Genomic DNA, 12931 nt, shown 5'->3' with positions numbered 1-12931 from the left:
TCTCTACCCTCTTTCGCTTTTCCTCTTCACCCATTAATGGTGGTACTAGATGGGAACTACACATCCTCTAGGTACATCATTAATGTCTATGACAATGGCACTGTAATAGCACAGGGTTTACAACCCAATCTTTTCCTTTTTGACTGGAACCTGCCAACCCTCGTCAATTTCCTACCTTCTCCTGCTGCTCCTCCTTCCTCCCTTTCAGCAATTCCTTCATCTCCTCCGATGGGTTTACCACCTCCCTGCACCCTTGCTCAGAAATCTTTCAAGGGTAGTGACTGGCGTCACTTAGCCACTCTGAATGCTCGATATGCTGTCAAAAACTCGTCTGACATCTGCCTCCTTCTTGAAGACTTTAATCTTGACGTCCTCGCTTTTACCGAGACATGGTTCAATGCCAGCTATGTCACTGCCTTTGACTCCCTCCTCCCTGGCAGCTAAAAGATGCTCTCCAAATCTCAGCCTAACCGATCTGGTGGTGGAGTAGCCCTGATCTTCCCTGAGTGGGTCCCTGCTTGCATCATAGCCACTCAATCTTATTTCTCCTTTGAAAGCCTTTTCTGCAAACGTGGTATCTGTCTCAACCTTGCCACTATCTACAGGCCCCCGGGCCCCAACTCTCTCTTCCTCTCAGAATGGGCTGATTTCACCTCCTCTCTTCTGACTTCTACCTCTAAAGTCCTTCTCCTTGGAGACTTCAACTTCCACCTTGACTCCACTGTCCCTGCCTCCTCAGTCTTCTGTGATCTCTGTACCTCCTTCTCCCTCACTATTCTCCCATCCCACCCTTACCACTCTGCCGGACACACTCTCGATGCCTTCATCTCCTCTGATCTCCCTATCTCTAACCTTCTCACCACTCCTCTTTCCTGGTCTGCCCACTCCCTCCTCTCTTCCCACGTTGGACCTCTCGGCCCTCTGAAAAAGCCACCCACAGCACTGCAAGCCTCTTTTGCGGTCATCCAGGTAATGAAACAGTTGAAGCCTTTTCCTCCACCTTCATCTCTCCTCCTGCCCGCACTATTCACTCTCCCACTGACTCAGTACTTGCCAATCTTCACCCTGCCATCTCTAACACTCTTAACATTCATGCCCCTGTCATGAGGATCCGCCTGAAACCTGCTTCAAAGTTTAACAGCTGGTGTGACTCTGATCTTGCTTCTCTGAAGAGCAAGTGCAGAGTTGCTGAATGAAAGTGGCAGACCTCAGGCTCATCCTCTGACAAACTGTCCTTTCATCTACTCCAACGGCAATATCATCTCTCTATCCACTCCAAGAAGAGGGTCCACATCCAGGCCAGCATTGCTGAAGCCACTAACAACATGGCTGAACTCTTAAAAATCTGCAAGGAACTAGCCAACCCATCAGCAGTCTCTACCTCACCTTCCTTCTCAGGCCCTCTGCACTGGCCACCTATTTCATCTCTACAACTCAGCCATGATGACCTATCTCTCTTCCCACCCTACCTCTACTCCTCTCCCTGGCCTCCCTGGCCCCCCTGGCTTCTCTTCCACCCCCACCCACTCTCTCCACCTTTTCACCTACCACAACAGTTGAAGTCTCTAGAGTAGTCCACTCTATGAAGGTTTCATCCGAACAGGTATCTCCCGGTTCTTCCAGAACCATTAAGGACCACATCTCCTCTCTCGCTCCGGCTCCAGCGGACTTCTGTAACTACTCTTTATCCTCTGGTTCTTTCCCTCCTTCTTTCAAGCACACCCTTGTGCACCCCCTCATGTCTGGCCAGCTACCACCTATCTCTCCTACCCCCTTTCTTGGGAAACTCCTGGAGGAGTTGGTCTTCCCCCAACTGAACCATTACACTGAAATTGTTAGTTGTCTCCATGACCAGCAATCTAGATTTAGAGCATCCAGAGGCATGGAAACTTCTCTCCTGAACACCCGTGAAGAACTGCTTGCTAATCTCGATTCCAACTCTCCTGCTTTTTTCATTCTCCTTGACCTATTTTCTGCCTTTGACATGGTCAACCACTCTAGCCTCACAAAACGACGGCTCCATGACACCTTTGGCATCTCAGACCGGGCACTGGATTGGCTGACCTCCTTCCTCACTGACTGTCCATCCCAGGTGCACCTTGGTTATTTCTCCCCCCCACAAAACTATATACATGTGGTGTCCCCCAGGGCTCTATACTCGAGCCTTGGCTTTTCAACATCTTCCTTGCACCTCTTGCTCACCTGATGTCCGCCTTCTCTCCCCATTTCCAGTGTTATGCCGATGACGACTTCAAGTTCCCTTCTTCCTCTTCTTCCTTCACCATTCCCAATTTGCTGTCTGCTATTCATTCTCGGTGTGCTTCTAATGAACTCTGTATTAGTGCCAGTAAGACTTAGATTCTTCCTATCGCAACACCTATGGGTGATAAACATAAGAGTCTGCACTTGTGACTCCTTTAGAAATCTGTGAATAACATGTTTTTCAATCTCATTTTTTATTTTGTTTTCATATATGAAGGGACCACTCAATAAATATAATTTCTAACTTGCTCCACTTTTATTCCATGTGTTGAGTTAAGGTCATTAACATTACAAGAACAGCTTGCCGTCTCAAAATAACAAGTGAGAAGCATTTTAAAATCAATAGATCTTCTCGAAGTGCAAGGCAAGCAGAACACATTTGAGTAAGGGTCCATTAACAAAACGCAAAAAAACAAACAAGCGTTGCATGTGCATATATCTGTGTGCAAGCAGAAGGCACTAACATACAATTAACAGGCGAGGGCTCATGTGGATGTTCCGTTAAAATGCGTCACAGAGTGGATCACTTGCTCACAAAGTGAGGCGATCTCTGATTTGCACCACTTGCAAACCATTGACATAAGAATGGACAAACCAGACAGTGGTCTTTTCTCCAGTGATGCAATGACATGGAACACGAGTGGACACAGAAAACCAGCATAGACTGTGGTGGTTGCTTCATCTACACGGGCAGAGCTTTCTATTGTGCTAATCCTGCAGTCTGCAATGTATTTACCTAAATGCATTTTGTGTTGATTGTTGGTTGCAGGATGCAATAAGTAGGTTGTTCATAGCCTCTGTGGGCCACCAATGTGTGTGACTCATGATCCAGGTCTCTTACTCATGTTCCCAATGGTTCTCTCTTTCTCCCTCTCTTGTGCAGTAACGCTCTTTCGCTTTCTTTCTCTCATTCTCTCATTTCTCTCATTCCCTGTCTGTCTGTGCTTCTGTCTCTCATACTGTCACTCTCCCTCTAATCGCTCTAACCTCTTTCACATGGTTACGCCATTAACATCTGTATTTAAAATAATTCAGCCATTGCATTACTTTATGATATTATAAAAATAAATGTATTTTAAAAGAGATGAGTTCTGTGTCCATGCATTGATCGTGTATGTCTTATTTATTGACATGGAAAAGCTGATAATACAATACAAATCAACCGTCAAAAACGCAGTCAGACAATACAAAGTATTAACCTAAAAACCAACCCCTGACATTACACATGATAAAACCCTGCCAAATTCATCGCAGGTCTCTTCGAATTCTGCTAGCTCCAAGCTGCCTTGCTTGAAGAGATCACCACAATTTTTTCCAAGATAATTCATCCAATCATTTTGTAGGCTTCTGGAAGGTCCATCAACCCAAGATAATTCATCCACTCATTTTGCAGGCTTCTCGAAGTTCCATCACCTCAAGAGAATTCATCCAATACTTTTGCAGGCTTCTCGAAGTTCCATCAAAATAACTTGGTTTTTGGAAATACTGACTTACATTTCCTCGGAATATTTGGTATTAAAAAAAGACATGCTGCAAAATAGCTGCAAGATTAGCAAAGAAAAGAACTAGATTTGTGCCATATGCTATTCACAGTGGCTCGTGTTAAACTGATTTACACAGTGCTGAGCAGACTGGGGACGATGTAGTCCGTATGCACCCCGTCAATCAGGCCAGTGCCATTGAAATGAACAAACCAGCAGGGGACGATTTTGCCCATTTTGGGATCCGTAGTGTACTCTTTCTGCCACCCCCTGAAATAAATGTGAAAAAAAATATTTTGTATAATTTCCACAAATCACTGCACACAATGAGACTAACAAACTACACAGAAAAATGTTACTAGCAGTTACTACTCTCCTCTCTATCATAGTTCAAAGTTAAATCGTATGCAGATTTAATCTGACAGTCCCTTCTTCATGTAAATGAAAATACAATCCTTAATTACATAATTAGATTCATTCCAAAAATGTGTTTTTCTGTTTTCACATAATTATTAATACTTTCATCAGCTTCCCAACATACGTACATAACTATAGTCATTCCATTTATCCAATCAGACTAATAGACAGACACATGAAGGAGATCAGGTTATTCACATTTCATTAGGCATACACCTGAAGGTACTATCATTGTGGAATGTGTAATTATGGATCCATGCTAAGAGAAATGCCACCACCCATTACACTACAGAAGTGTCCCCTAGGGAGGTTAGATTGTGTATTCATGTAAGTACTGAAATCACCCTCTGTCTTGACTCAGAGTTCAAAGCTGTGCTTTGCACATAAACAGCTCCTTTTAGACATGGCTTTAGAGTTACTGAGTTGCCACACCACCTCTCCAATCCAGAGCAGGTCTTTCTTAGCCAATATCTCAGATCATTTTTATGGTGGGGGCTCTCTACCAATACTTATGATGTAAAAGTACAATTCAGTGCTTTCATCAGAGCATTTTTGTCAAAAACAGCAGGACTGTATAACGGTGCAACTGATGCATTCGATTATGCAGTGTTGAAGTGACAGATCCACTTTGATAAACCTATGGATGGATGTGCCTGCCATCTGTCTTTGCTTTTGGCTCGGAAAAAGGTTCAAGTGCACAAACGCAAGCAGATGGTGCTGTCATTTAAGAGGGTTTGACACAGCTAGTATGCCTTCTGCTTTCTAATCCCTTTATTGCAATGCCCACAATGCTTGCACTTACCCCAAACCAATCCAAGTAGCCACAGGCACAAACAGAGAAGGCTAATTGGCACTGACCTGGCCACTAGAAGCCATCAGGGTCACCGAAGCAGGAAAACGTTGGTGCACTTTCCTAATGTTGGCACAGCCACAGCTACAGGAAGATGTTTACTCCCAGGGTGTAAATGATTAATCGATCTTTGCAAAATACTTTCCCAATAACAACAATCCCAACCTCCACGTCCAACCCCTCTTAGCAGCCCCATGCCAAAAAGGAAAGAGAACAATGAACAACTGTTAGGCAGAATCATATGCAGTACCCTTTGGGAACACCACACACAATCAAGACAACAAGTGACAGTACAAATTCACCTTTGGTACAAGCCTGTAATGCACAGTAAAGTGGTAGCGATGCCTGAGCAACCAAACTTATCTAAAGAGTAAAGTGAGCAGTATCAATAGTTACACAAAGGACAGCAATTACTATGGTTCAAACAAACACTGACTCAAGGTTTCTGAGTAAAAGAATATACATTTATTTACACATTCATTTGTAAAAAGGTTCACTAAATAAAGCCGCAGAAAGCTCACACTCTTAATACACTACACAACACCTAATGAATTCCGGACAAGTTCAGCTCAAAATGAAGTGTGAGCAAAATGGCACTCCAGCAATTTAAAAAGGGAGGGAAAGACAAAGTTATACAGAATTAAGCAGCACCAACAAGTAAGTAGGCAGATAAATCTAGAAAGGTTATACAGAATTAAGCAGCACCAACAAGTAGGCAGGACAATCTAGAAAAGGCTTACTACAACTCGGACTCAAATCAATAGGCCTGGGCCAATGTTAATGGTTCACATTCTTTGCAGAGGATCACACAGTTCACGGGTAAGTCTTTGCCAAGAGTTCAAAACGAAGTTGGTCGGAAGAAAAGTTATTTAAAAGAGTAGAGAAGGACAACCCCTCAGATTGGCAAAAGATTTCAAACACTTTCACTGCGGTCGGACGGAACAAACAACCGGGTTTGAACAGTACCTTATATGAAGAAGAAGGCTGTAACTGAGGCAGAGGTTCCTGGCAGGTCCTGCAAGCACACGATTCCTGAAGTAGGAAAACTGGAGGGTCCTGCACTGCCCAGGGAAGAAACCAGCAGCAGACCAAAGCAACGAATAAAAGGTGCACTCCTTAAAACCCAAACAGGGTCCGAGCGTCCTGGCTAGCCGGTTCACTGCAGCGATGCACAGCAAATTTGAACAGGGGAGGGAGGCCTTGCTTGGTGTTTGGTGAACTGGTTGGCCCCACCAGCTCAAGGGAAGAAGATTCCTTGCAGATCTTCTCTGTCGTCGAAGTTTGGAGATTCGGACCCGCAGCAGGGCTTCACCGGGAGGTTCAGTTGTGGTAGTAGTCCTCTTCTTTCAGCTTCTCTTCGGATCTCTTGATCCAGTGGCGACTCTGCCTCCCAAGTCCCAGAAACCTGCTTTTTATGCATTTATTCCCCCATTCATACAGCCTGACTCTCAATCACACAGCAGGGTGGCTGTCCTGCCAGGATAGTCACCTAGCCAATCAAACCAGAGTGCAACCTGGGTTTCCAAGGGAACCAGGTGCAGGGGGCCTAAAACCCCTCCCTTACATCCTGTCCCCCCATACTCTCAGGCGCCTAAGGCAGCTTCTGGGCAGAAGCCCACCAAAGGACGGCGAACCAAGGAACCAAACCTGGTTTGGCGTGCAGAGTAAAACATGAGGAATACATTTACAAAAAGTAATGGTTAATAAACCCAGCCGGAACCAAATAAAAGTAAATGGGGTCCAGCGGATTTAAGTTTGAGGCTACTAAAATAGCCTAAAACAGTAGCAAGGCTATTCACATAGACCGCGGTAGGAAAAATATGGTAGATACCACTGCCACCAGCCAAATCCTAAGGAAAGGGGAACTAAATAATGTTCCATTAGAGACAGACAAAAAGGGATAACTATTAACCCTTTCCAGTACTCTATGTAAGATAGTTTGTACTGGGTGTGTGAATTTAAAAAGACTAATAAAGTCAATGGCAACTTTACATGTTCTCAGAGACAGTAGTCAGCCCCAGAAAATGGAGTTTAAAGTGGGAAGTCTGAAAAAGACAACCCTGTGTCACTGCACTAAAGGTGCTGTGTGACACACAATAAAAACATAATGCCTATGGAGTAGGTGAGGCTCCACAGTCCATAAACACAAAAATATAAAACACACAGCAAAACACATGTAAGAGTGGGAAAAAAAGCTCACACTCTTACCAGGTGGAAAAAATAAATCCTAGAAATCCAGCAAAGCTGCTGAGGGACTCAGTAGGTAAGGGAAATTAGCCATTCTGGAGAATTCTCCCTAACAACAACCAAGGCCAGCAGATGGACCACAGGCCTATTGTCCCCCCAGGGCAGCCATGCCTAGCAGCCAGTGAATGGTAGTGGAGCATTCTGATGTGTGTTTTGCCTCTTTCATGTGGCTCTGAGGCCCTCCCTGTCATCCTTTAGGCCCACATACATACTTATTATTGACTCAATAAGCGAAATATCCCTAGCATTCCCTCACTGCTGATTATCACTGTCACCTGTTTACACTTGTTTGCTTCTCTATGGTCCTTGCTATGATCTTTCTCCTTGTTGTTCTCTATTGTGATTTTTCTTCTCAGTGTTACCAACTGTAATTCTGCTCCCAGGTATTCTTTCAGTGTGATTTTGCTCCAATTTTCGCCACTGCAATGTACTCCTGTGTGTTCCATCCCGGCGATTTGTTCCAAGATGATACCCCACTAATGTTCATCTAGTTGTTCCCACACTATCATTTTTTACCTTACTACTGCCATTTACTCATTGGTGTTCCCCAATAGTGAATTGGTCATAGGTGTTTACCCACTATAGTTTGATCCTGAGTGACCACCCCGCTGTGATTTTGTCCTAGCTGTTCCATCACCCCGATTTCCGAATGGGCATTTATCCGCTTTCATTTTGCTCCTTGGTGGTCCCCAGTGTAATTTACTCCTGGTTGTTCTCCAGATGTGATTTTCTCTTAGGTGATCACCTGCTGTTATTTGCCTCTCTGTGTTCCCTAACAAGGAGCTTTTCCAGAATTTCCCTCACTGAAATAGCGTTTTAACGGTTTGCTCCTAAGGTGTTTCCCACTGTTATTTGCTCCTAAGTGTTCTCCTATGATCATTTTTACAGGGTGATTCCCCACTCTGTCTCCCTGCTGCTCCCTAGTTTAGTTGTCACCTACATTTATACAGGCCGATTCATAGAATTATTGTGCGCTGAAAATTTCCGCGCAAGCATGCGAAAGCATGCGAATCACAGCGCAAGTGGGAAAATCGCATGGGAAACCCACGCACATCGTTTCATGGAAGTCCGTGCGTGTGTAAATCCATGGATGTGCGCTGAAATCCTGCATTGCGCACGCGGGTCTACACTTCATCAAACAGCGTGCGCTACGTGCACAGTGAAAGCGCACATAGCGCGGTGCACACAACAAAAGTAGGTGGAACACGGGTTGTAACACGCAGAATGGGGAACAACGCGTGAAAATGTGGGCGTTACGGGGGAAGTACAGGAGGCAAATGCTTGGAACGCCCACACGCGCCCCTACTACACGTATTCATGGAATCGAACAGGGCTAACGCGTGCGTCAAAAAAGACACGCTAATCCGGAAACATGTACGCCAGCAGGAAGCAGGCATACGCGGACCCGTGCAGCATAAAAGTGCGCGCAAACAACAAAGAAGCTCAGACGCTACGATGACTATACCGTTCCTCGCAGCATTGGTCGTGGGATACCGCAGGAAGAGGAGTAGGATAGTCAGGGCCAGAATGTATACACCCAGGACCAGCCTTTTTGGAATGCCTAATGACCAGGTGTATGGGAGGTACAGGTTTCCACCTCACATAATACTTGACCTGGTGAGTGAGTGGGAGGATGACCTCACATCACCCACCCTGTGCTCCCAAGCACTGAGCCCCTTGGAAAAGGTGCTCAATATACTGCACTTCTTGGCTACTGGGTTATTTCAGCAGACAAGTGCCATAGTGGGGGGGTGTCACAGGCCACACAGTCACGCTGCCTACACCAGGTCTTGGCCATCATGACTGCACGGCCATCAGTCCACAGGCACATATACCTGCCCAGAACACCTGCAGAAAGTAGGCTGTTTTCCAGGATTTTTACGGGGTGGCACACTTCCCCAAAGTGCTAGGTGCCATTGATTGCACCCATGTGGCTCTACGTCCTCCCAGGGCATCAGAACACATCTATAGAAACCGCAAGCACTGGTATTCCATCGACTTGCAGGTAGTATGTGATGCCAAGGGAATCATCACCTCAGTATATGCCAACTATCCAGGGTCCACCCATGACAGTTTCATATACAGAATGTCAACCCTAAACCGGGACCTAGAATCTGGGTGGCATGACGATACATGGCTGCTTGGTGAGTATAAATGCCACTGCACATGCATGCATGTCAGATACTCCTCCCAGACATCACATGACGAATAAGCCTATTCACACTACCAAAAAGCTCATTCCAATTACCGACCTCAAGCCACCACAATCAAAAAAGCTCCAACACCTCAAATGTGCTCTATTAAATGTTCGCTCACTCAACGCCCACGCTTTAGAAGTTAATGATATTATTACCAGCCAAGACTTAGATATGTCAGCCATAACAGAAACATGGTTGCATACTGCCTCTGGCCCTACTATCAGCCTAGCTGTACCGTCAGGTTACTCGATCTTAAGACAGGACAGATTAGCTAAAATGGGAGGTGGGGTCGCACTCATTTTCAAAGACACCCTAGCCTTAAGACAGACTCCCACCACCGGGGAAGACACCACTGACATCCTCTCAGCCAAACTTACCCTCTCCCCTTAAGATATAGTAAACATTCATGTCATATATAGACCCCCAGGCCCTGTCAATAACTTTTCAGGCATAGTCAACCATCTCCTTGGAAAAAACATCAAACAAACTTCCAAAACACTGCTTCTAGGAGACCTAAACCTTGGATACAATGACAAACTTGACAAAGCAGCTACCACTCTCGCCAGAAACCTCACAGATCTAGGATTCACACAGATAGCTACTGCCCTGACCCATAATATAGGCAGTATCTTAGATTGGGTGGCAGATCACAACTGTGGCTTCACCCTCAACTCCAACACAGCCCTTCCATGGTCTGATCACAACTGCCTTCAATTCTGCATCCCCATATCCTTATACTCCAAACCACTAATACCCGCACCGACCAAGCTAGCCAGAAGTGCCAAAAAACTTACAGCAGACAATATACGTCCCTTTCTCAACAACCCCTGCCTAGCACCTCCTTTCTCCTCTGACCCCAAAATTCTAGCAGAGATCTTCAAAGACACACTCACCCATGCCATCAACGCCGCAGCTGCTCTTGAAAACAAAAAAGAAAAAAAATTGTTTCACTCAAACTCATGGTTCACGGAGGACTTATTAAATCTACGCCTGTGGGATGTTTTTACCCATGCATCCGAGCCCTACCACAAAAACTGTGCCTTACTGGCATTGAAAACATCATGATGGCCAGAACTTCCCAGAAAATGCACAGGGAAATGCATGAAGAATAGGCTGCCACCCATTTTTGCCTATGTTGTGAGCACAGGAGGGCACTGCCTAAAACCACCATTGGGCTACACACACAGTAGCCTGAAACCATTGGGAATGGCAATGCTGATTGCCAAAAAAAGCAACTCAGAACTGTGGGGAATTCATTTTCTTAATCCCAAAAATGGTTGCATTACCAGTACTCACCACTATCAGAAAGCCGGCGTTTTAAAACCACCAGACTTTTGTGTAAAACTGAACAAATGAAACAAAACCAGACCAAGGAAAGACTTGCTAAGAGGTGGATACAATGTAAAACTATATTCTGAAATGACTTGAAGGAAGTAATTATTTAATGTATAGGTAAAAATTGTCAGTTTGATTTGAATGTAGAAAACTGGGAACAAAAAGTGACAGTTAGCTGAAACCTGGCTTAATGAAACTGGATTCTGCCTGACAACTACCCCCGACAGGAGTTGAAACTGGATCAACAGCTGTGTTCCCTGCCAGGCCTGGCTGCATCCTGAGGTCACATGGCCCTGTTGATTGAAAGGGGAGTGGCAGCTGGGGACTACAGGGAGTTGAACAAAGGCCTGTCCTGGACTCAGGCAAATGTTATATTGGGGGCGTCGTAAAAGTGGCTTCCTCTTAGGGGAAACTGGGAGGGGCAGTGCCTCTGCTAGCAGCTGAGCTTGGGGGAAGTGGATAAACCAGTTATTCCACCCTGTGATGTGGGAAGCCACACCCCTTTTTGACCAGAGCATAATTTTAAAAAGATAGATAACTCATAGTGCGGGCTTGTCAGAATTATATAAGTGATATCATTATTTTTGTGATTTTTCTGTGAACATTTTAAGAGGCGTTAGGACCCTGTGGTGTATTCTGGTGGGTTGCTAGCGGAAAATAGGGTCTCACTCGAAATGTCTGCATGTTAAAAATCTGACACTTCATCAATTAATGTCCATATTCCTTGCGCACATGTGTGTAATTTTGGGTAAATGTCCGATATTGCAAAACCAGTTAAAAAGCGCAAAATGTTGTCATTTTTGAATGCAAGCCCCCAGGAAGATCAGAGGCGGACAAACATGGACCATAAGGAATATATATTGTGCACATGTAATTTCAACAAATTGTATATCTGGGAAGGATGTATTTGAATCAAATATAGATTTGTGGGCAAACTGACCAGGGGAGGATCCTCTGACCCATAAACAGACTTCATCATGCTGACAATCCATTTCCTTCCCCCAATCATGGGAGAGGGGAGAATTGGGCCAATGACAAGTAGAGAGGGGCAGGCTTAGCTAGGCCCAGGCACACACCCATTTTCAAAACACATAAAAAGAGACTGCTGGGACAGGTAGAGACATTCAATTCCATTTGCTGCGGAGCATGCTGACCGACGACTTCACATCCAGAGATCCAGACTTCAAATCCATCAATCTCCAAAGACCAGAACTTTACTTCAGAACTTAAAGCAAGGGCCTAAACCCACAAACTGAGAACTCTTCTCAGCAGGCCTCAGCAACCTTAAAATCATTTGCAACTATTCCACAGCCGGGCAAGCTGTTTGAATTCTTTTGCCAAGAACAATTGCCAGAGAACAGACCAGAGATCCAGAGTGACCCAGACCGCTGTGAGTAGAACCAGAGAGCTGACCCAGATCACTGTGAAGTGCCGAGACCAGAACCGGAGTCAAGTCCAAAACCTGACCAGATCCGTGGCGAGGCCTATTTCAAATTTATATTGTGAGTACCTAGCAGAACTGTGCAGAACCAATCTCTTAGTTAAAATAATCTAATCCAAACTATTTTAACCTAAGTAGAACAGCCTCCTAGAAATCGTGTCATCTGTCATTTTTAAAGCTGCACAACTGTCATCTGTCAATTCTGCAGCTGCAAGCTGTCACCTGTCATTTTAAGTTTACTTTAAATCCAAAAAACTACATTTATTTAATCGTCCGTATCTCTGGAACCGTTTGAGCTGGGAACTTGGTTTAACTTTCCTCTGAAAGCTTAGAATCTCAGCTTTCCAACGAACCTGGAACCGACTTGCTACTCTATACTTTTGCCGTAATCATGATTCACGCACTCGCGAATTTTGCCGCGATTTGCGATTTGGCCTGATTTCTTTACCTGTAAAAAGATAGCAGCTTTTTGCTTTCCTCTGCTAAATATTTGTTTGCCTCTTAATAACCATCCCTGAATCATTGCTAAAGTGAGTCTGAGCTCATCCCAAGTATCTCTCACTCACCCTGAACCTCCTAAAGGGAATTAAAAGCATTTTTAGCATATTTCTCACTTCATTGCCACCACATTCAAAGCACTTGGGCCTGTGTTTTAAAACTCATACCGGTTTTCTCTAAGCTTGCTGGGCTGGGAATAGAA

The 12931-nt window shown here is 44.8% G+C and overlaps 1 protein-coding gene across 1 annotated transcript in view; it reads right to left on the bottom strand.

Annotated features, from left to right (window-relative positions):
* Positions 1 to 3366: 3366 nt before the first annotated feature.
* The window catches only part of LOC138567739 (inter-alpha-trypsin inhibitor heavy chain H3-like), a 475184-nt gene continuing 465619 nt past the window's right edge, over positions 3367 to 12931 (bottom strand). The window contains exon 22 of the mRNA XM_069646218.1: positions 3367 to 4013. Coding sequence (XP_069502319.1) covers positions 3875 to 4013 — 139 coding nt within the window. The 3' untranslated portion in view covers positions 3367 to 3874. The remainder of the gene's footprint in view (positions 4014 to 12931) is intronic.

The sequence above is a fragment of the Ambystoma mexicanum genome, chromosome 2p (assembly GCF_040938575.1).
Source record: "Ambystoma mexicanum isolate Mex_15411 chromosome 2p, UKY_AmexF1_1, whole genome shotgun sequence".
NCBI classification, from domain to species: Eukaryota; Metazoa; Chordata; class Amphibia; order Caudata; family Ambystomatidae; genus Ambystoma; species Ambystoma mexicanum.
Note: the sequence above shows the minus strand (reverse complement) of the source record. Positions and strands in the feature narration are given on the sequence as shown.